General features: G+C 44.4%; 1 protein-coding gene across 1 annotated transcript in view; it reads left to right on the top strand.

Annotated features, from left to right (window-relative positions):
• The window catches only part of PSMD3 (proteasome 26S subunit, non-ATPase 3), a 39,939-nt gene extending 30,883 nt beyond the window's left edge, over positions 1-9,056 (top strand). Inside the window, exons 11-12 of the mRNA XM_069237422.1 lie at positions 592-642; positions 8,675-9,056. Of these exons, the coding sequence (XP_069093523.1) occupies positions 592-642; positions 8,675-8,752 (129 nt within the window). The 3' untranslated portion in view covers positions 8,753-9,056. The remainder of the gene's footprint in view (positions 1-591; positions 643-8,674) is intronic.
• Positions 9,057-25,249: the final 16,193 nt, after the last annotated feature.

Here is a 25,249-nt window from a genome sequence, read left to right as displayed (position 1 = left end):
TACAATTGGTGGTTTGACACTATAGCTGTGGTTGCATTTATCCTGACTTTTCATTCACATGACCCAAAACCCTCATCTGTGATAGTCTCCCATAGGTTACATTCAGCCTTCTTTGGAGAGGGGGAGCCTAGTTTATCAGGTGTGGGCGCAGAGACGGCGTTTACAAGAGACACACGCCAGCAAGCATCCCCAACAAGGGGAGCAATAAAGGCACAACTGCTATGGAGTGAATTGTGACATAGCAGTCGCACTAACTTGAGCATTAAGGTCACAAAAATGCAAGTCCTTAAGCATAAGATCCATAGAAAATACTGTTTACACTTGTCTGTATCGTGTTCACCCCACCACCAAGTTCATGTCCACCAACATTCACGCTGCTTGCACACCGATTGCCCCTTTGTCTCTGTTTGTGCGTTCACACATTCACTTCTCTTTTATGGGCCACTGCACCCAGTGCCTGGCCTCTTCCACATCCTTACTCTGCTTCCATAGCAACATATCTTAGGGTCCATACAGATTAATTGAGCAATCCTTTTGCATGTTGTACAGGTGGTTCAATAGTTACCCCGATTTTTTTTTTGTCTCCTACAGGCAATGAGATTCCCTCCGAAATCCTACAACAAAGACCTAGAATCTGCTGAGGTAAGCTGGTGCTGCTGAGCATTGCTTTTCTGGGGGAAAAATTGTGCAGGTTAATTGTGGGTGAGTGTGTGATAATGGCAACCAGTCAGGCAGGAGAGCACTTCCATCCTCTTTCACTCGGGTTGCACGTGTATTAAGCATACACATATGCCCTTCATTTCATAGGCCTTTCCAAGCAAAAGATTGAACCTATTGGGTCTGAATATTGAGGTGTCTTGGTATCTGTGTAGCGGCTACTCAGATGTCCCAGGTAAAGTAGAGGTGGAATAGGAGCTATAGGGGTAATGCAGTTTGGCCCATCTTCCATAGCACACTAAAGCCAGAGCGACGGCGAGAAACAAAGGTAATGCTAATTGCAAGCAAGCTGAGCTTCTACCGTACCCCAGTGCATTCTCCTAGAGCTTTCAGAACAGTCTTAACAGAGCTTCTAGGGTTACTTAAAATGAGCTGTTTACAGAAATAAGTGGAGTAAAGGCCCAATGTATGCGTGTGCTAATCGCACCAGAGAAGAGGAGGAATACAGGAATAAACCTAAACAGTGTTCTACAGTAGAGTTAGCTTTCTTCCAGTGTTATGTGATATCAAAATGTACTTACTAAATATGCTGCACAAGATTGCTTAGTGGATTCATGCATCCCCTATGGTAGAGATCTGTTTGATCCCACGGTCACAAGTTTTAATCTGCACGTCTGTTCAGACTTCCATCCTCGGTGGGGAAATAAAATAATTGAATTGGGTGGCAATAACACCTTTCATATAGCACAAATACAATTTTCAGGGTGAACCATGTGCTTTATAGTAGCCGTTTATTTCATCATATGTCAATTCCAATAAAAAGTTGAGGTGTGAAAAGCATAAAAGATAATACTCTCTGGAGTAAAAGACAATCATTTTATTAACCAGTCCAAGGATTTTGTGTAAAAATCGGCCATCTGTGGGGTATGACTTCTTAAGACTAGGTCCCTTGAGACATACTCCAGGTCTCCGGGTTGAATGGGTCTGTCCTGCCAGGAACACTGCAAGAACAGATTCTCTAAGACGGGCTGTTTCTTTGTCCGCAATTAAGTTATTGGATCTACTAAAAGAGTGTTTATGTGCTCTGAGTTCTGCAGAGAGGGTAAAAAGGCCCTTCAGCTTTCTGCTTGGTGATTAATTGTACCCGTTGAATGCAGAGCTGAGCAGTGGGACTCTGAAACTGAAATAACCTTACAATGTTTTTTCGACAGAGCAAAGGCCAGCAGCCTACTTGTCCCTGCTTAAGGTACAGATACAAACTGTCTACCGTTTCGGTGGCATCAGACCCACCTTTTACAGCAGAGTTGACATTAGGAAGAGTTTAACTTTTTGGATCCCAAAACCTTACACTACTCATCTTGACTTTTGTGTGGTCCTCGACTTAAGTGTTATCTATCTTCGTTTTTACCTGTTGTATGCTTCAGAGTGCCTGGTACCTGAATGCCGTAGGGTGTATACAGCAACCATTCTGCTGTGTACCATGGTAGCCGTTGTCCCTGCAGGGTGGAACAGAGATAGCCATGCCATTATGTGGGCTATAGTTATTTTCCATCCGTGTTTATAAAAAAAATAAATAAAAAAAAGCTGTCGTCTGGGAGGAGCTGTCTCAAGCAGGATTGCATTTTGCAGACAGCTCGTATACCTAGCAGAATTATAGGCTGACGGTAGAAAGATCTAAAAGTGAAAGTATATATACGTATGGAAAAATAGTAGGAACACGGTATGAAGCCTCATCATGCACAAAATAGAGACCCGTGTTAACACAAGAGAAGTGTGACGGTAAGTTAATGCATTTAATAGTTATTTTGCGCCCAGGAGACACCAAAGAGACCGCATAGTAGGAGGAGCTCGCTCAAACTCCTGAAGTATGGTCAGCAAAAGCACAGGTTCCACCCCTCAACTGCTATCGAAAAAAAGTGTACAGACCAGGATAAATCTCTGGACCGTATAGAAGGCAGAACAATCTAACGCAGTTGGTTATCTCTGGTTGATGTCAAGGTTAAATAAGTTTACAAAGTTGAATTTCGTAAAAAAAAAGCTTCATTCGCTTTTGATAGAGAAAAATATGGTTTCCTGTAAAGAAAATAAAAGGAAAGAACAAGCTCAGCTCCAAGTTTCTCCTGCAAAGAAAACTGTGCCCTAAGTAACTTGGGGTGAAGGTTGTACACTTGGCTACTTCAAGATTGTAGACGTGTGCCTCAGCCATTAAAAGATATTAGGCAAACCATGAATGAGAGAGTTCAAATTCTGTCCATTTTGTTGAGGTATTAAAAACTGCAGAAAGCAATGTCACTCCAGGAGCAATCGCTGCCTATTAATGTTTGCTCGCTTGCTGCAGCAGTAAATGGGTGTTCGGTGGCATGTGTAGCTGCAGATACACATGCTGTGCACAGTCCGCCGTCTGGTGTTGGGCTCGGAGTGTTACAAGTTGTTTTTCTTCGAAGAAGTCTTTTCGAGTCACGAGACCGAGGGACTCCTCCCACTTCGGTTCCATTGCGCATGGGCGTCGACTCCATCTTAGATTGTTTTTTTTCCGCCATTGGGTTCGGACGTGTTCCTTTTCGCTCCGTGTTTCGGGTCGGAAAGTTAGTCAGAATCTCGGGAAAATTCGTCGGTATTGTTTAGTTCGGTATCGGGTTAGTTAGAACAAATCGACACCGAATCTTGAAGAGCTCCGGTAGCCCTTCGGGGTAATTTCGATCATCCGTCAGGGCCTGGTCGGCCCGACCGCGTGCAACATCGAGACTGATGGAACGGACCCCGTTACGATTCTGTCCTAAATGCCATAATAAATATCCTTATACGGATCAACATTTGGTCTGTAACTTGTGCCTGTCCCCCGAGCACAAGGAGGATACGTGCGAAGCCTGTCGCACATTTCGGTCGAGAAAAACGCTCAGAGACCGAAGAGCCAGGAGGTTGCAGATGGCGTCCACGCCGACAGGACAACAACGGTTCGAGGAGGAGGAAGAAGAAACTTTCTCCATCCACGAGTCCAACAGGCCATGGCTTAACCCGGAAAGTAGGTGACCGTCCATCGGCACCGAAAAAGGGCGAGCTGCTGTCGAAGTCATCCGACTCCGGTCGATATACAGGCACACAGCAATCTCGGGACCGAGAGAGTGACGCAGAAAAAATTCGGCACCGACACAGCGGCACCGAAGTTGGTCGCCACCGAGAGGGCACGACGCCAAAAAGAAAAAAGATCTTGTCGGAGCCGAAAAAATCCAGAGACACGGTTTCGGTGCCGAAACACCCGGCAACCGAACCGAAAACTGGTTCCTACTCAGAGAAACAGGGACTGTCCTCTCAACTAAAAAAACACAGAAGGCACTTGAAACAGATATTTCAGGAGCCAGTTAAAAGCAGAGCCATAACTCCAAGGGTGGAGAAAAAATACAAGGCTCCGCCCACAGACCCTGTTTTTATTACATCACAACTGACACCAGACTCAGTAGTTGTGGGGGCAGCTCGTAAGAGAGCCAACTCGCATACATCAGGCGACGCACCACCTCCGGACAAGGAGAGCCGCAAATTTGATGCAGCGGGAAAAAGGGTTGCAGCACAAGCGGCAAATCAGTGGCGCATCGCCAACTCGCAAGCACTCCTGGCGAGATACGACAGGGCTCATTGGGATGAGATGCAACATTTCATCGAACACCTCCCCAAAGAGTTCCAAAAACGAGCGCAACAGGTGGTGGAAGAAGGACAAAGTATCGCGAACAATCAGATACGGTCTTCCATGGATGCAGCGGATATAACTGCAAGGACAATAAATACTGCAGTCACGATAAGGAGGCACGCATGGCTGCGCACATCTGGGTTCAAACCCGAAATACAACAGGCTGTGCTCAATATGCCGTTTAATGAACAGCAATTGTTTGGGCCGGAGGTGGACACTGCAATTGAAAAATTAAAAAAGGACACCGATACAGCCAAAGCCATGGGCGCACTCTACTCCCCGCAGGGCAGAGGCACATTTGGCACATTTCGTAAAACAACTTTTAGGGGAGGGTTTCGAGGTCAACCCACAGAAACCAGCACCTCACAAACAAGACCACCTACCTACCAGGGACAATATCAAAGGGGAGATTTTCGGGGACAATACAGAGGGGGCCAATTCCCAAGAAACCGGGGAAAATTTCAAGGTCCCAAAACCCCTCAAAATAAACAGTGACTCACAAGTCACACAACCCCTTCACACAACACCAGTGGGGGGAAGACTAAGACAGTTCTACAAATCTTGGGAGGAAATAACAACAGACACTTGGGTCTTAGCAATTATCCAACATGGTTATTGCATAGAATATCTCCAACTCCCTCCAAACGTCCCACCGAAAACACACAATATGTCAAAACAGCATATAGACCTTCTAGGACTAGAAGTTCAAGCATTACTGCAAAAGGACGCAATAGAATTAGTACCACGTCGACAAAAGAACACAGGAGTTTACTCACTGTACTTTCTAATACCAAAAAAAGACAAAACTCTAAGACCAATACTGGATCTCAGAACACTAAACACCTACATCAAATCAGACCACTTTCACATGGTCACATTACAAGACGTAATCCCACTGCTCAAACAGCAAGACTACATGACAACATTAGATCTAAAAGATGCGTATTTCCATATACCGATACATCCTTCGCACAGGAAATACCTAAGGTTCGTATTCAAGGGAATACATTACCAATTCAAAGTGTTGCCATTCGGAATAACAACTGCGCCAAGAGTCTTTACAAAATGCCTAGCAGTAGTAGCTGCACATATCAGAAGGCAGCAAATACACGTGTTCCCTTACTTAGACGATTGGTTAATCAAGACCAACACGCTAACAAAGTGTTCATATCACACAAATTGTTATACAAATCCTTCACAAGCTGGGTTTCTCCATCAACTATGCAAAGTCACACCTTTTGCCGTGTCAAACACAGCAATACTTAGGAGCGACAATCAACACAACAAAAGGGATAGCCACTCCAAGTCCACAAAGGGTTCAAACATTTCACAAGTTAATACAGGCCATGTATCCAACACAAAAGATACAAGCAAAAATAGTATTAAAACTCCTAGGCATGATGTCTTCATGCATAGCCATTGTCCCATACGCAAGGTGGCACATGCGGCCCTTACAACAGTGCCTAGCATCACAATGGTCACAGGCACAGGGTCAACTTCTAGATCTGGTGTTGATAGACCGCCAAACATACATCTTGCTTCTATGGTGGAACAGTACAAATTTAAACAAAGGGCGGCCTTTCCAAGACCCAGTGCCAACATACGTTATAACAACGGATGCTTCCATGACAGGGTGGGGAGCACACCTCAATCAACACAGCATCCAAGGACAATGGGACATACATCAAAGAAAGTTTCACATAAATCACTTAGAACTGTTAGCAGTATTTCTAGCGTTGAAAGCATTCCAACCCATGATAACCCACAAATACATTCTTGTCAAAACAGACAACATGACGACAATGTATTATTTAAACAAACAGGGGGGGGGACACACTCGACACAGTTGTGTCTCCTAACACAAAAAATATGGCATTGGGCAATTCACAACCATATTCGCCTAATAGCACAATTTATTCCAGGGATCCAGAACCAACTAGCAGACAATCTCTCTCGGGATCACCAACAAGTTCACGAATGGGAAATTCACCCCCAAATACTGAACACTTACTTTCAAATTTGGGGAACACCTCAAATAGATCTATTTGCAACAAAAGAAAACGCAAAATGCCAAAACTTCGCATCCAGGTACCCACACAGGCACTCCCAAGGCAATGCTCTATGGATGAATTGGTCAGGGATATTTGCGTACGCTTTTCCCCCTCTCCCTCTCCTTCCATATCTAGTAAACAGATTGAGTCAAAACAAACTCAAACTCATACTAATAGCACCAACATGGGCAAGACAACCTTGGTATACGACACTACTAGACCTGTCAGTAGTACCTCATGTCAAACTACCCAACAGACCAGATCTGTTAACACAACACAAACAACAGATCAGGCATCCAAACCCAGCATCGCTGAATCTAGCAATTTGGCTCCTGAAATCCTAGAATTTGGACACTTAGACCTCACACAAGAATGTATGGAGGTCATAAAACAAGCTAGAAAACCTTCCACTAGACACTGCTATGCAAGTAAATGGAAAAGATTTGTTTATTACTGCCATAATGATCAAATTCATCCATTGCATGCATCTCCAAAAGATGTAGTAGGATATTTACTACATTTGCAAAAATCCAATCTAGCTTTCTCTTCCATAAAGATACATCTCGCCGCAATATCTGCTTACCTGCAGATTACTCATTCAACTTCCCTGTTTAGAATACCTGTCATTAAAGCATTTATGGAAGGCCTAAAGAGAATTATACCACCAAGGACACCACCTGTTCCTTCATGGAACCTCAACATTGTCTTAACAAGGCTCATGGGTCCACCTTTCGAACCCATGCATTCTTGTGAAATGCAATACTTAACGTGGAAAGTTGCATTTCTCATTGCCATCACATCTCTAAGAAGAGTAAGTGAAATACAGGCGTTTACCATACAAGAACCATTTATTCAAATACACAAGAATAAAGTAGTTCTAAGAACAAATCCAAAATTCTTACCAAAGGTTATCTCACCGTTCCACTTAAATCAAACAGTAGAATTACCAGTGTTCTTCCCACAGCCAGATTCAATAGCTGAAAGAGCACTACATACATTAGACATCAAAAGAGCACTAATGTACTACATTGACAGAACAAAAGTAATTAGAAAGACAAAAAACTATTTATTGCCTTTCAAAAACCTCATACAGGAAATCCAATTTCAAAACAAGGTATTGCCAGATGGATAGTTAGGTGCATCCAAACCTGCTATCTTAAAGCAAAAAGAGAGCTGCCTATTACACCAAAGGCACACTCAACCAGAAAGAAAGGTGCTACTATGGCCTTTCTAGGAAATATTCCAATGAACGAAATATGTAAGGCAGCAACATGGTCTACGCCTCATACATTTACTAGACACTACTGTGTAGATGTGTTATCTGCACAACAAGCCACAGTAGGGCAAGCCGTGCTAAGAACTTTATTTCAAACTACTTCCACTCCTACAGGCTGAACCACCGCTTTTGGGGAGATAACTGCTTACTAGTCTATGCACAGCATGTGTATCTGCAGCTACACATGCCACCAAACGGAAAATGTCACTTACCCAGTGTACATCTGTTCGTGGCATTAGTCGCTGCAGATTCACTTGCGCCCACCCGCCTCCCCGGGAGCCTGTAGCCGTTTGGAAGTATATCTTCAACATTTGAACATTTGTAAATATATTACTTTAACCTTCATTTTGTACATACGTATTCATTCCATTGCATGGGCACTATTACTAGCATACACAACTCCTACCTCACCCTCTGAGGGGAAAACAATCTAAGATGGAGTCGACGCCCATGCGCAATGGAACCGAAGTGGGAGGAGTCCCTCGGTCTCGTGACTCGAAAAGACTTCTTCGAAGAAAAACAACTTGTAACACTCCGAGCCCAACACCAGACGGCGGACTGTGCACAGCATGTGAATCTGCAGCGACTAATGCCACGAACAGATGTACACTGGGTAAGTGACATTTTCCATACCAAGCAATGCATATAGAGCACCATGTTTAAAGGAGGCAGCAAGGACAGCAGTGCAACCAGCAGCACGGAGGATCCAAAAGAAGTAGCTTCACACATTATATGACTGGGTGCGCCATCCAGGCTGACGTTTTTTGGCTTTTCATCACCTGCTGTTTAGTGCATCAGGTCTGCAGGCCCTGGCAGCTCCAGTGCCTTGAATGCGTTCTGGCACTGCAGTAGTTCTCATTCTGAAGCTCAGAAGGAGTCTGCCCTTAATTGGTGACTGTGGATTCCCTTTGTTTATGGCCACCCGGGGGATGATTGGCTGGGGTATGTTGGGTGGTATGTATTCACCTTTCTAACTTTAAGTTAAGACACATGTATCTTCGTTTTCAGGAACGCAGAGAACGTGAACAGCAGGATTTAGAATTTGCAAAAGAAATGGCTGAAGATGACGATGATGGATTTCCGTGATCCCCTGACGAGATGCCTATTTTGGAGGATTTTGTTAATATAGCTTTCAATCTTGTTTTTGGTTTTTGAGAGCGTCTGATACTTAAATTCCCACATATTTGATAAACTCCTTTCTTGGTCTTTTTTATAGACTGCTTATCCAGGTTGGGTGGGGGGTAGGAGGAATGGAAGACTGTCACTGTATCGGACACACTTTGTGATGTATTGAAACAGGTTAATTCCACCTATCGAGGTTGTTTTCACCAATTGTTGCCAGAAGATACAGAATAAATAAATAAAACGTATTTACAATGATATAATGAAATGTTTAGCCCTTTTATCCTTTGCGCCAACTTTGACAGATCCTTCCCCAGTATGCATCCTATCCTGACCGTTTCTTATTTTGTACAGCCTCAGAAAAGTCCAGGTACGGCCCCACCTGTTACAAACCAGCCATTGTAGGGTACATAGCTGAATTCATAGTTTTGATAATTTGATTTCTTATAATCGCTCGGGGTAGACTCCTGTCCATTGGAGTTGGTTCAACTGGGTTGCTGTCTTAGTGGCTGCTGGTAAGTGCCTCTTTTTGTGTGATCACCCTCCACACCCCAAAGGTTTGAACGAATGCGTCTGGTTTTTGGAAAGTGTAGTGCACTGGGCCCTGCTGTCCAGGCCCTAGTGCATGTGCTCGGACCCCTCAGTATTGTGTACAATTGGCTAATACACGATTGGCTTATTTAACTTACCTAAAAGTCCCTAGTACATGGTACAAGAGGTACCCAGGGCTAGTAAGCTCAATGTCACTAGTGGGCTACAGTACTAAAATGTGCCCCTACTGCAGTGACCAAGGTGAAAACGTGACTGTGGTCTGCCACTACAGCCTAATCGGACAACTCCCATACTGGCTACTCAACATGGCAAAATAAACCCTCTTGCCGAGTCAAAGCCTTCCGTTTTAATATTAATAATTCACCTCTAGGGAGGGCCTTGATATCCCACAAGGCAGGGTGCTAGATATTAAAATGAAGGACATGTTCCTTTCGTTTTTGGCAAGTCCTCATAGTGAAAACTTTAAATTGTAATTTTCACTGTAGTAAGGCCTTTGGCCTGATTGGCTAACATGGGGTTACACTAGAAACTGTGCTAAGTGCTAACTTCCATTAGGGACCGCCAAAGATGTTACTCTGGTATAAAATTAATTGTTACATTAAAACCGACTTATTGCTGAGATCGTATTTAGATAACTTCTAATAGGAAAGTGACATTAGAAAGTCACCATTTTGTTGCATAAAACCATTGGTAGCCCTTCCTGACTATCTGCAGCTGTTGGTTGCCACAGGAGCAAGGAACAGAGGGAACATTTGATGGGAGAAAGTATGACCTCCTCTGGCAGGATTACAATGGGGGTGTGGCCACAGGTGGCCCTGCTCCAAAGAGGCTACTGCTTCTGTGAAGCAATGGCTATCACTCCTTAGCCTGTCTGCTCCTTTGCGTAGGCAGACAGGCTGTTGTTTCCTCCAGAGGGGGAAAACTCATGGTAGAATGGGTTTTCCAGGAGAAGTGGCTCATTTTGTTGGGTACAGCCTGTGGGGGGAGGGTGGGACCCCAGGAAGAAGATCTTAGCCATTTTGGATTTAGGCTGAGAAGGGTACTCTATGCCCCAAAGAAGTGATGTAAAGTGGGAAGAGTTGCCCCATGAGAACTGCTGCCCCATTGGCTAGTGAATATTCCCCTCCCCAAAACACGAAGATGGCATAAAAGCTGCACCTCTGGCACTCAGTCCTCAAATCACTGCTGGCATGGAAAGAAGAAGGACTGCCTTTCTGCTCCCTGTATCCAGCACGAGAGGCTACCCCAAAGGCTGGACTGCACCCGCTGCTCCCGAGGTACCTGCAAAAAGGACTCTGCATGCTGTGCCCACTCCGGGAAAATCCTCCAGTTGTGCCGGGGCAGACTGAATGACTCCAAGTGCTAGATGGCTAGCACCCTGTTAAACATCAGGGCTACAAAAGCTAAAGAAGCCTGCTCCGTGAGAGCCCAACTGTACAGGAACGCCTGCCTGCTTCTGGATGCAGAAGTACGACCTGGGAGGTTGAGTCTTCACCGTCACGTAGTGCCTCCAAGGTTGTCGGACCTGTGACTGAAGTCAGAGTGGACTCTGGGTCCCAGACAAGAAAGATTTACTTACCTGCACGTAACTGCTATCACTGGGAAACTAGCTGACCGGTGGCAACCACTGAAGCCTTGTGGGAGATCGAGTCCTTAGGCCAGAGATAGCCCCTGACCTTCACGGATCCAAGGGTGGCCCAGGAAGACTCGCAGCATCTTCAGTATCCTGCATTTCCAGCATCAGGACACCTTCTTTGCTGGACTATGATAAGGGATAAACATACAGGTAAGGACCCCGAGACTGCTGGACCAGATAACTGTCTTCCTAGACCTAAGTGGTCTCATTGACCGGCTCCCAGCCTGTTGTGGCCTATCCAAGAGAATTCTAGTGGCTGTTATATCCAGTTCGCACAGAACTGCTAAGCCCCTTACAACGATTTATTGCTTTTTAAGGATTTGACTACAGTGATTAACTTAAAAAAAAAATCATATAATCAGTTTCCCGCAATAGATCTTTGTTGTTGTGATGTCTATTTAAAGATAAAAATATACCCTTTTTTATAAATTGGTGTCGTATTTTTATTATGTTGTATTTCTTATTTGCTGACTTGTTCTCGTACTTCTGAAAGCTTTACACTTATCCCTTTGATTAAGTCTAACTGTTCTGTGCCGCAGCTACCCAGGACTGAGGTAGGGGTTTCTTTAAAGAACCTAACTGGACCTAATAGAGATTGTGACATCATTATATGTGGAGGTCTCACAAACAACCCACATAATCATTCACTTCCCTATAGTAGCCTACACATTCTTTTGGTGATAGAGCAGAAATAGTTGTGCAGCAGTGATATATGCAGCTAAAAAACATAATTTGCTGCAGTTGTAGCATTTCTTTGGAACCCGTAGATTCCTCATGCATGTCGTATGCCTGAGGCAATGTATTACTGGGTAATGTTTCTATTCCAGTTCTAATTTGTCACAAACCCCTTTCACTTACGCCCACTATAGAAATATACTGTGCCATTGGTTTCCTCCTCATGCTAATAGGTGTTGGACGTTTTCCATTTACACTTAACACACACATTCATGCCTTGAAAATCGTTTTGTATTTTACCAAAGTCAGTCTATAGTATTTTAAACATCCGATAGTGTACGCATACCAGTCTTAAAATACAATTAGTGTGGATTTCACCTTCTTTCTCATATTCCCTTTTTATTCTTCTCTCTGGAAACAGGTATTGTTCTCTTTCCCACTTGCAGTGCTACATTTCTCTTACTTTAAATTTTTGTATCTGTGCATTAGGTTCTCATGTTTATTTCCACTAATAGATTTGATTATCCGATTCTTAGTTTGGTCTCATCTTTCTCTAAAAATATAGAATACTGTTCTGCATACGATATTACTTTTGACTAATGGCTTTCAGGAAGAATAGATTCACATTTCACAGGGAAATATTTTTTTTGACAGGCCTGAAGAGTTGCCACATGTTCTCTCACAATTGCCAGTAATGCTGATCCCTTGCTTGGAGTCACATGCTAGTTCAGGACACATTTCTCATGTCTTTATCTCATTTTTATGATATACTATTTACTACCTGTTACCACTAACGTCTTCATCTTGTCCTCCTCTCTCTGTGCTGTGTTAAATATTTTGGTCAGTGCTGTAGGGGACTATGCACCTAGATACGGCTAAAAAAGAAAATAAGTTTCCCAGAAACTGGTAGCTCTACCCAAGCTCTGATTACATACTCTCAAAACAAGTAAACACGTATCCTTGTTTTTTTTCTACAATTAGCTTCTGGTCTGATCAGACATCCAACTTACCTCTTACCGTTTACGTCATAGATAAAGATAATTAAATTATTTGGAGCTGTTTTAATGTCGCAGAAGCTAACCCTTGGAGCATAGTATTCAGAGTATCATACCTAGCATCGCATTCCCTCTTGCATTTTTGGGTCTCGCCTACTAGAAGTGGAAGCTGTCTGGTTGCAAGAGACCTTGTGAGGGCTTAACAAAAACTTGTGAGGGCTTAACAAAAACTTCAGAGGGCGTAGAAGCCGGCATATTGATTTAAATTGGTTGGTCACTTTGATTTGTTTGCTTCTTACTCGATGACTCCCCTTCATCTCCCTTCCATTTCTTATGATTATCCCCTCCTTGGAGCACAGACTTTTTACTGTCCTTTCAATTGGCTGACTTGTATCCGTCCACTGCTGGACTTGGAGGGAACTACGTTTTCACTAAGCACTCCATTAGAGCGCATGTGTTTTCCATCTCTCTCTAAGGTACTTTTTCCTCTCCCGTGCTTACTGTTGCTCTCTCAGTCGTATATTGCTCTCCGTCTCTCTCATGTGATTCTTTCACCCCCATAAATACAACCACCCCATGCTGCGTGTTGTTTTCTCCCTCGTGCTGCCTTCCTCGTCTTCCGCTCACCTGGCTTCATTACGTCAAGCCTACCCCCCAATTGCTCCTTTACCCGTTGTGGTACTGGCGTTTAAGAAAAATGCAATAATAATAAAATGTAAAGTTAAATTTCTGAAGGGCTCCGCAGCTGCCATTTGCTGCCAGGACCTCCTCTGCAACAAAAGAGCTGCACACCATAGCCAAATACAGTAGTGCCCAAAGGCAGCACCTATTGCTTTGCCAATGCATGTTCATGGTTCACTTTCAGCTGGGACCACATTGAAACCACCTACCCCAAAATTGGGCTACTTTCCACAACCAACAGCCATGCCATTAGGTTTGTGGGTGTTTGAGGTAATTAACAGCTTGGAATTTCAACATCTCTTTAGACATGTCCTTGTTACTTTAGAGTACTTCCCAGACTTTTAAAGCAGAAAAGGACTCCCAACTAAGCAGGTGGTACACTGGTATGCTTTCCCATGGTGGTGCCACCAAGACGTTTTCACCAAGGCCAGTCTTGAGATGCACGGTGGCTCAATGACCATTAAGCCAGGCTACCATGGAGTACTGTCTTTCACCACAGCATGCTCCAAAATTATACTTTGAAATCTCACATGTTGTATCTTGTGTGTTGGATGCCAGAGGTCACTTTGGTTTGCAGGGCCAACTAACCCAAGTTGGAGGCAACATCGGGGACAGCGATAAGACATTGCCCTCAGCATGTGGCAGTTTTTTCCAGCCTCAAACAAGCTGTGATGGAGAATAGTTGACTTGCTATTTGATAACAATAATACAGCTATGCAGGGCGATCCATTTTAGAAACTCGAGCAGAGGCTTTCTATTTACTGTTTAGTTAAAGCTTAGCACAGCGCTTAGAAATAGCCTGAGGGTGTTAGGATGAGAAATGCTCACGCATTTTAGAAGTGTTCATGCTGTTTTGCTGATCATAACATGTTTTGCTGCATTCATTCTTGCATTCAGTGTGATTGCCATTTACATTTCATGCACTAGATCAAGATTTTAAAATAAATATTTTAGAATACATGTCCTAATTATTATTGCTAATTTGAGTGTGTTATTTACTTACAAATAGGGTTTGGAGTTCCACTGTGTCCCTGAACTCATCTTGTGGGACTGATAGTTACCAGGAAACAAACAATTATTGCACAGTATTGCTCAGTGGGATGTTTGTGGGTTGCAGTCCAGCTTGATTTTTAATTCATATTAGTGCACAGACTAAGGTGGTCATTATGAACATGGCGGAAACAACCGCCGTGTTCATGCTGGCGGTCAAAACACTGACTGCCAGCGACTCCGGAACCCCGCCGGCCAGATAATGAATTTTTCTGTGAGCCGGCAGGCGAAAACCTTGTGTTCGATGGCATCTGTCGCTGTAGATACACATGTTCTGCATAGCTCGCCATCTGGTGTTGGGTCGGAGTGTTACAAGTTGTTTTTCTTCGAAGAAGTCTTTCGAGTCACGGGACCGAGTGACTCCTCCTCCTGTCTCCATTGCGCATGGGCGTCGACTCCATCTTCGATTGTTTTCTTTCCGCCATCAGGTTCGGGCGTGTTCCTGTCGCTCCGAGTTTCGGAACGGAAAGTTAGTAAATATCGGAAGATTTTCGTCGGTATTGTTGCGTTCGGGATCGGTGTAGTTAGATTCAACACCGCATCGAAGATTGACGTGCTCCGGTGCCCTTCGGGGTAGTTTTCGATCCCCCGTCGGGGCCTGGTCGGCCCGACCGCGTGTCGAACAACGCCGATGGAACGGACCCCGTTCCGTTTTTGTCCCAAATGCCACAACAAATACCCGTATACAGACCAACATTTGGTCTGTAACCTGTGCCTGTCACCTGAGCACAGTGAGGAGACTTGCGAGGCCTGTCGCGCGTTCCGGTCCCGAAAGACACTCCGTGACCGTCGAGCCAGGAGACTTCAGATGGCGTCCACGCCGACAGCGCACCGAGAGTTCGAGGAACAAGAGGAAGAAGAAACCTTTTAGATCCACGAATCGGACTCCGAGGAATTCGACGATCAAAGAGCCGTGAGTAAGACGTCGAAAACAACACATAAGAAAAGTGACAAGGCCCAGGGGACGCCACTGCCACCAGGCCATGGCTCCACCCATAAATTCGGTGACCGACCATCGGCACCGAAAAAGGCCCAAACAGTGCCGAGATCGTCCGACTCCGGTCGAGACACCGGCACGCAGCCTTCTCAGGATCGAGAAAGTGCTGGGGAAAAGCAACGACACCGAGATAGCGGTGTAGAAACGGCTCGACGCCGAGACAGCGGCACCGGCGAAGATCGACGCCGAGATGTTTCGACTCCAAAAAAGAAAAAAAGCCACCTCGGAGCCGAAAAAAGATACAGGCAGGGTTTCGGTGCCGAAACAACCCGTAACCGACCCAGGTCCAGGCTCTTATACAGAGGAGCAATCACTGTCCTCTCAGATGCGAAAGCATAGGTTTGAGGAAGAGCTGCAATCCACCGAAGTGGACCATACGCAAAAACGTATTTTCATACAGCAGGGAACAGGAAAAATAAGCACCCTTCCCCCTATTAGGAGGAAAAGGAGACTGGAGTTTCAAACAGACCAGGCGCCACAAACAAAAATGGTGAAAAAGGTGACTCCGCCACCCTCTCCTCCACCTGTAATTAACGTCTCACCAACGCAAACTCAGTCACATTCCCCGGCTCACACCACCATGAGCCAAGGTGACCAGGATCAAGACGCTTGGGACTTATATGACGCCCCAGTGTCGGACAACAGTCCGGAGGCATATCCAACAAAGCCCTCACCACCAGAAGACAGCACAGCATATTCTCAAGTGGTGGCTAGAGCAGCACAATTCCACAACGTAAACCTCCACTCAGAACAAGTCGAGGATGACTTTTTATTCAACACCCTCTCCTCCACCCACAGCTCCTACCAAAGCCTGCCTATGCTGCCAGGTATGCTTCGGCACGCAAAGGATATCTTCAAGGAGCCGGTCAAAAGTAGGGCAATAACGCCAAGGGTGGAAAAGAAATATAAGGCACCTCCTACAGACCCTGTTTTCATCACCACACAGCTGCCACCAGATTCCGTCGTAGTAGGAGCAGCTCGGAAAAGAGCCAACTCCCACACATCTGGGGATGCACCACCCCCAGATAAAGAGAGCCGCAAGTTCGATGCAGCTGGGAAAAGAGTTGCAGTACAAGCTGCAAACCAGTGGCGCATCGCTAACTCTCAAGCACTACTTGCGCGCTATGACAGAGCCCATTGGGATGAGATGCAACACCTCATCGAGCATCTACCCAAGGAACTACAAAAAAGGGCAAAGCAGGTGGTTGAGGAAGGACAGAACATATTAAATAACCAGATACGATCTTCTATGGACGCAGCAGACACAGCTGCAAGAACAATTAATACATCTGTGACCATTAGAAGGCACGCATGGCTAAGAACGTCTGGGTTCAAACCAGAGATACAGCAGGCAGTGCTCAATATGCCATTCAACGAAAAACAACTGTTCGGACCAGAAGTGGACACGGCAATCGAAAAACTTAAAAAAGACACTGACACTGCTAAAGCCATGGGCGCACTCTACTCCCCGCAGGGCAGAGGAACCTACAGCACCTTCCGCAAGACACCCTTTAGAGGGGGGTTTCGGGGTCAGGCCACACAAGCCAGCACTTCGCAGGCAACACCGTCCAGCTACCAGCGACAGTACAGGGGAGGCTTTCGGGGCCAATACAGAGGAGGGCAATTCCCTAGGAATAGAGGAAAATTTCAAAGCCCCAAAACCCCTACAACCAAGCAGTGACTCAGATGTCACTCACCCCCTCCACACAACACCAGTGGGGGGAAGAATAGGTCATTATTACAAAGCATGGGAGGAAATAACTACAGACACTTGGGTCTTAGCAATTATCCAACATGGTTATTGCATAGAATTCCTACAATTCCCTCCAAACATACCACCAAAAGCACAGAATTTATCAAAACAACATTCCGAACTTCTGGAAATAGAAGTTCAAGCACTATTGCAAAAGAATGCAATCGAATTAGTACCAAACACACAAACAAACACAGGAGTCTATTCACTGTACTTCTTAATACCAAAAAAGGACAAAACACTGAGACCAATCCTAGACCTCAGAATACTAAACACCTACATCAAATCAGACCACTTTCACATGGTCACGCTACAAGAGGTGTTACCATTGCTAAAACTACAGGACTACATGACAACCTTAGACCTCAAAGACGCGTATTTCTATATACCAATACATCAATCTCACAGAAAATACCTACGGTTCGTATTCAAAGGAATACATTACCAATTCAAAGTATTGCCTTTTGGTTTAACAACCGCACCAAGAGTCTTTACAAAATGTCTAGCAGTAGTGGCTGCACACATCAGAAGGCAGTAAATACATGTATTCCCGTATCTAGACGACTGGCTAATCAAAACCAATTCACTAACAAAGTGCTTACAACACACAAATCAAATCATACAAACCCTCTACAAACTAGGTTTCACCGTCAACTTTGCAAAATCCAACATTTTGCCGTGCAAAGTACAACAATACCTGGGAGCCATAATAGACACAACAAAAGGAGTAGCCACTCCAAGTCCACAAAGAATTCAAAATTTCAACAAGATCATACAACGCATGTATCCAACACAAACAATACAAGCAAAGATGATATTACAACTCCTAGGCATGATGTCTTCATGCATAGCCATTGTCCCGAACGCAAGACTACACATGAGGCCCTTACAACAGTGCCTAGCATCACAATGGTCACAAGCACAGGGTCACCTTCTAGATCTGGTGTTGATAGACCGCCAAACTTACCTCTCGCTTCTATGGTGGAACAGTATAAATGTAAACAAAGGGCGGCCATTCCAAGACCCAGTGCCACAATACGTAATAACAACAGATGCTTCCATGACAGGGTGGGGAGCACACCTCGATCAACAGAGCATACAAGGACAATGGAACGTACATCAAACAAAACTGCATATAAATCACCTAGAAATGCTAGCAGTTTTTCAAGCATTAAGGGCTTTCCAACCAATTATAACTCGCAAATACATTCTTGTCAAAACAGACAACATGACAACAATGTATTATCTAAACAAACAGGGGGGGACACACTCAACGCAGTTGAGCCTTCTAGCACAGAAGATATGGCGATGGGCAATTCACAACCACATTCGCCTAATAGTGCAGTTTATTCCAGGGATCCAGAATCAACTTGCAGACAATCTCTCTCGAGATCACCAACAAGTCCACGAATGGGAAATTCACCCCCAAATTCTAAACACTTACTTCAGACTCTGGGGAACACCTCAAATAGACTTGTTTGCAACAAGAGAGAACGCAAAATGCCAAAACTTCGCATCCAGATACCCACACAGGCAGTCCCAAGGCAATGCCCTATGGATGAACTGGTCAGGGATATTTGCCTACGCTTTTCCTCCTCTCCCTCTCCTTCCTTATCTGGTAAACAAATTGAGTCAAAACAAACTCAAACTCATTTTAATAGCACCAACTTGGGCAAGGCAACCCTGGTACACAACACTGCTAGACCTATCAGTAGTACCCCACATCAAATTGCCCAACAGGCCGGATCTGTTAACACAACACAACCAACAGATCAGACATCCAGATCCAGCATCGCTGAATCTAGCAATCTGGCTCCTGAAATCCTAGAATTCGGACACTTACAACTTACCCAAGAATGTATGGAAGTCATAAAGCAAGCCAGAAGGCCGTCCACTAGGCACTGCTATGCAAGTAAATGGAAGAGGTTTGTCTGCTACTGCCATCATAATCAGATCCAACCTTTACACACAACTCCAAAGGATGTAGTGGGTTACTTGCTTCACTTACAAAAATCTAACCTAGCCTTCTCTTCCATTAAAATACACCTTGCGGCAATATCTGCATACCTGCAGACTACCTATTCAACTTCCCTATATAGGATACCAGTCATTAAAGCATTCATGGAAGGCCTTAAAAGAATTATACCACCAAGAACACCACCTGTTCCTTCATGGAACTTAAATGTTGTATTAACAAGACTCATGGGTCCACCTTTTGAACCCATGCACTCTTGCGAAATACAGTTCCTAACCTGGAAGGTTGCATTTCTCATCGCCATTACATCTCTAAGAAGAGTAAGCGAAATTCAGGCGTTTACAATACAAGAACCTTTTATACAACTACACAAAAATAAAGTCGTCCTAAGGACTAATCCTAAATTTTTACCAAAGGTTATTTCACCGTTCCACCTAAATCAAACAGTGGAACTACCAGTGTTCTTCCCACAGCCAGATTCCGTAGCTGAGAGGGCACTACATACATTAGATGTCAAAAGAGCATTAATGTACTACATTGACAGAACGAAAAACATCAGAAAGACTAAACAACTATTTATTGCATTCCAAAAACTTCATGCAGGAAACCCAATATCAAAACAAGGTATAGCCAGATGGATAGTTAAATGCATCCAAATCTGCTACCTTAAAGCAAAACGACAACTGCCCATTACACCAAGGGCACACTCAACCAGAAAAAAAGGTGCTACCATGGCCTTTCTAGGAAACATCCCAATGCAAGAAATATGTAAGGCAGCCACATGGTCTACGCCACACACGTTCACCAAGCACTACTGTGTAGACGTGCTATCCGCACAGCAAGCCACAGTAGGTCAAGCCGTGTTAAGAACATTATTTCAAACCACTTCCATTCCTACAGGCTGAGCCACCGCTTTTGGGGAGATAACTGCTTACTAGTCTATGCAGAACATGTGTATCTACAGCGACAGATGCCATCGAACTGAAAATGTCACTTACCCAGTGTACATCTGTTCGTGGCATCAGTCGCTGGAGATTCACATGTGCCCACCCACCTCCCCGGGAGCCTGTAGCAGTTCGGAAGTTAGCTTCAACTTTGTACATTTGTATATATATTATTTTAACTTTAAATAGGTACATACTTAGTCACTCCATTGCATGGGCACTATTACTACAACACAACTCCTACCTCACCCTCTGCGGGGAAAACAATCGAAGATGGAGTCGACGCCCATGCGCAATGGAGACAGAAGGAGGAGTCACTCGGTCCCGTGACTCGAAAGACTTCTTCGAAGAAAAACAACTTGTAACACTCCGACCCAACACCAGATGGCGAGCTATGCAGAACATGTGAATCTCCAGCGACTGATGCCACGAACAGATGTACACTGGGTAAGTGACATTTTCATTCTGCCCGCCGGCTAACAGAAAGGCCCGGCCGGGACATTGACGCCGGCTATCAATGCCTCTGTGCGGCAGGTGCACAGAGGCAGTGCTCTGCACTGGGGCCCCTGCACTGCCCATGCAAAGTGCATGGGCAGTGCAGGGGCCCCCAGGGGTGCCCCAGGGCACCCCCTCCACCAGCCTTTTCCTGGTGGAATATCCCGCCAGGAAAAGGCTGGCGGGAAATGAAACATGATCCGCAGGGTAGTGCAGCTATCCTGGCGGATGGTGTTTCAACCCGCCGCCAGGCTGCCTGATGGCGGGAGCCTGGCGGTGGGTGACGGCTGCCGCAGGCGGCCGTCACCATGTCCATTATATGGCGGTTTGGCCCGCCATGCCGCCTAGCGGCTTCAGCCACCACTAGCAGCATGGCGGGCCAAACCGCCATGATCGTAATGAGGGCCTAAGTCTTTGAGCCAGTGTTAGAATTCTGACTCCTGCAGCTCTGATGTGGTAGTCCCTAGATCATATCAAGCAGAACCACAATTGCAACCACTCCACTGAAGGCACAAAGCTCTCCGAAAGACAAGTAGACATCTCCAAATAGGGCAGGCTCTAATCCAAAAGGACAGTGGAGTAGATTCCTCCATCCCTCTGCCGCCCTTGTGGAAGGGAGTAGTATCGGGTCTTCTTGGAGTCTAAATCCGGTCCACGGTCTACTCTCGCCGTTTTTGCTTTTTCTCATATACCTGTATTTGTTTCAGTAGAAGGCATTCTAAATGGTTGTTTCTCTCGAAATTCATTAGCAACTGCTTACTTCGTTTTTCTTCTCTTCCCCTTTATCATTTTCCTATTTTTTGTGGCTATTAAAATATTTGTATGAAATTGGTTTTAGTCTTATAGTCTCTTAAATAATGTTGTGGAATCCCCGCCTCTCCCTCCCTGAAACATCTAATCAGAATAAACCATACAGTCCAGTCTATGATATTTACAGGTAAAACGATCTTTAAAGAAATCTTTGGTTTTTACACTTTGACGTTTCCATGACCAAGGTTGTTGTAGGAACTTGTCTTTGGTCACAAGCGCTTTGGTCAAGCTCTCCTTCAGTCAGTCAGGTGGCTTTCATACTGGCACTTTGGGATACTTCTGTACAGTCTTCAGCTGTGCATGCTACGTAGACCCGATGACAATCATTTTAAATCTACTCCTAGACCTGTATTTGAGAAATTGTAGCTCCATGGGAAAAACTGCTCCAAACTCTGGAACGCCATCTTGTCAAACCAAAGACTCTGAGTTACAGTTGGTTCCTGATCCAAGGAGCCTAGTGGTGCCCACTTGTGCTTGAAAAGAGTGAGATAACTGTCTGACCCCTAGTTCCACCAGACAAGGTGCGACTGTGCCAGCTGTGCTCCTGCAGTCTGCCTTGCCTTCAACTCTTGCTCCCCTACTGCCTGCAAGTGCCATTTCACCTTGAACTGGAGCTGTTTGATAGTTCTTCATACATACCTGATACAGCAGTCATGATAGTGTGTGGGCAGGATTTTGTGTTGCAGCGCATCAATCTGCAGGATTGGGGTGTTTTTTTGTTTTTTTTGTTTTTAGCGCACCACTTTTGGGTCACTTTTGAAATAATCTTTGTATTTCAGTTGATGATGTGTTTCAAAGTATTGAAAGGGAAGGGTGTGGCTTCCAATTAGCTTTGTGTTACATGTGACACCATCAGCCAGTCTTTGCATGTTGAGATTTTTAAGCAAAACAAAACCTTCCGTCATTGAATGCAGAGTGCTGTTGACCAGAACTGAAAGGCAGGAAATGGCCCACTTGGAAAGGTAAGGGATGGGTGATACTGAACAGATCTGAGGTGCATCGGAAGCTCCTGGTGTTGTTTGTAGAGCGAGGATAGAAAAGTGTGTGCTGTGGACAGTATTGAAGTCAATGGTAGAGCTCTGTGGGACACAGTGCGCAGCACCTGAGAGTATTGTATGACAGTACTGATGAACATTGATAAAGCTATGTGTTTCTTGGTACTGAAAAGGGAACAATACATGTTAGGTTTGTGGTGCACTTAAAATGTGGTGTTTGTGTACTAAATAAAAGGCAACACAGGAGATTGAAGTAAACATTGATCCAGTTATTAAAGGCAGCAGAGGGGCTACTTGTTTGAGGTACATCATCAGAGCAGTGTCAACTACCTTGTCACATGTGTGTAGATCCCTGTATTAAAATAGCAGGAGGTAATGGTGTTTAGGTCAGCAATTTGATTTCCAGGCAGACCCAAATGAGATGCACTGGGATATTTCAGTGAAGATCATAGCACTGAATCAAGGCCAGAGAATGCTGTCACCTGGAATGCAGGGTGCAGAGCATCGGTGGTCGGCAAAGGGGTGGAAAGAGCTCAGATAAGTCATGACTTTCTGTCTTGGGCTACACCAACCATTCAATTACATCAACGGGAAAATGCATCAGCCTTTCATTGGTTCGCTGCAGGAAGCGGTCAGTTCTGCCAATTGAGGAAGAGGTCAGCTATAGGTAGTGTTCTGGAAGCATGGTCCTCCTATTATTGATGGTACTGGAATAATGGCTGTTATTTCGAACACTGCAGTAAGCACATGCCAAGAATGGAGTGTGCAGGAAAATATGGACTAATTAGTGTCCGGTTATGCAAGTGGCATAGGCCTACTCTAGAGGATTCACAGGAACTGACTAGCCCCTCAGAGGATTCTTAGGCCAGAAGGTACATGTTATTTTTTTTATAGATAGGTCCACATCTCTGTGCATGCAAATCGACAGTTTTCTGCTTGCCTGCTTCCTTTTAAGAGTGGGGCCTGCAAGTGCATGCCCTTGCATCGCCAATGCGAGACTCTGTTGTGTTCATTAAAGGGCTTGGAGCCCAACTGTTGCTCACCATTTGTTGGTTTGCGTGGCACTCTTCTTTACAGCCTTGTAATTCTTCAAGGCATGCTTGGCATCATTTTTGTTCCTCTGTGTGGAGCAGGGATCAAGCACTAATTGATGCAACTTAATTAGTGCCCATCTGCAGCTCCCGATGGGATCGAGGTACTATTTGTTGTTTTTAACTTCAAGTGCCCCGCAAACAGGCGGCTTGTGCTTGCCCAGCAGGCATACAATTTCAAAGTTTTATTTTTTAAAGCTAACTTTCTGTTATTTTGCCAAGTCGTCTTTTCTCAGGTTCTTCACCTATTTTCTTTTGTCTTTGCTCGTGGGTGCTGTTGTCAAGAGATGACAATTAACTTGTTTGAAATATATGAGACCTATTGCATTTCAAAAGCTTGTTCAAAATTGGGTTCGAGAGATTTTCTCGATGCTGTCGGAATACACAAATATCTTTCTCCCTTATCTCAAAAACTACTAAACAGCTGTACACTAAATTACAAACACACATGCTTTCTGGACTAAGATCTAGCTTCCTGACAAATTTGGTGTAATTCCATTCAGCAGTGTTTTTTGGTACCACTTCTTAAACAAGCATTTGCAATGCAAAAGATCTTTCATTTTCTTGAGTTAGAGCTATTGAAATTATAAATTCAGAACTGGACTTTTCTTGCCACATAAATTTGTCAACCCTGTCTCATAATTTTGTATTTTCCTGCCATGTTTTGGCACGAACATCAGAAATCTGAACAGAAATTGGAAAATAAGGCTGGAACAGAAATTGGGAAATAAGGCTGGAAAAGTATTTTATTTTTATTTTAACCGAATGACGTGTCTAGCAAGCATCCTTGCCTCTCACGAGCAGAGCAGCCTGAGAAGATTTATGGCCCCAACAAAGGAGATAAGCACTGCTCTGTGTGCGATGTTGTGAGTGCTGTCAGGGAGAGGCCCTGGAAATAGAGATTGGAGATGCCATGTGAGGCTAAGCAAGTTTCACCTCATTGCTTCTAGGTTTAGCAACATTCTATCAGAAAGGGCATATTGTGACCTTCATGAGGAGTGAGCTAAACGATTGGGTGTTTCTTTTGTAAAATAAGCTTATTTTAGGAGCCAGAGGTAAACGAGGACAGCACTGGAATAAGGCCAAAACAAATGTCAGCGACATGAGAGGAACGGAATGCTGCAATAAAATGCAGGCAGCTACAAGCCTAAAACACCCACAGTGAAAGGGGAGCACCAAAGAAATGACCAAAATAGTCAGTCACAGCAACAGATAAGAGAAACCAAAGTATAATAATACTGTAGTTGGTCACTGTTTTGAAACAGAAAAAGACAGAACTGACCCGCTAGCGGGCAATAATTTTTAAAGGACACTGCAACCGACAAATGAAATCGCTTTAAGCCATAAGAAGTATACTAAATGTATACACAAGGTCGAACACTTACGCTCTACCGAAAAAAACTGCTATAGAAAATGCATTTTCTCCGCCGCCACTTGACCGATCACCCCAAAACTTCCCAGCACAAACAAACCAAAAAATAGCACTTTTGGGGAAAATAATGTGACACTTCGTCAAACGGCACCAAAGGTATTAGCAAAACAAAAAAGGCATTTCCTATGGAAACGCTGGCCTGGGTATAACCATGTAAAATTTAAGCAATCTCTTTTCCAGCTTTATTTATGCAGCATACTCAAGGAAAACATTACAATTCCCGCAATCCTGCATTCTCAAGCAGCAAGCATTAACATTAATGAAAGTCACCCGGTACTGTAAATAGGCATGGTTCCTAATAAACTTCCTCTTTTTAAAATTACATAGCATAAAGAAATCTAAATATAACAACAAAAAGCAATTCCTCCTTCATTTGACCA

Source organism: Pleurodeles waltl, chromosome 6, assembly GCF_031143425.1.
Source record: "Pleurodeles waltl isolate 20211129_DDA chromosome 6, aPleWal1.hap1.20221129, whole genome shotgun sequence".
Lineage (NCBI taxonomy): Eukaryota > Metazoa > Chordata > Amphibia > Caudata > Salamandridae > Pleurodeles > Pleurodeles waltl.
This window is presented reverse-complemented; position numbering and strand designations above follow the sequence as displayed.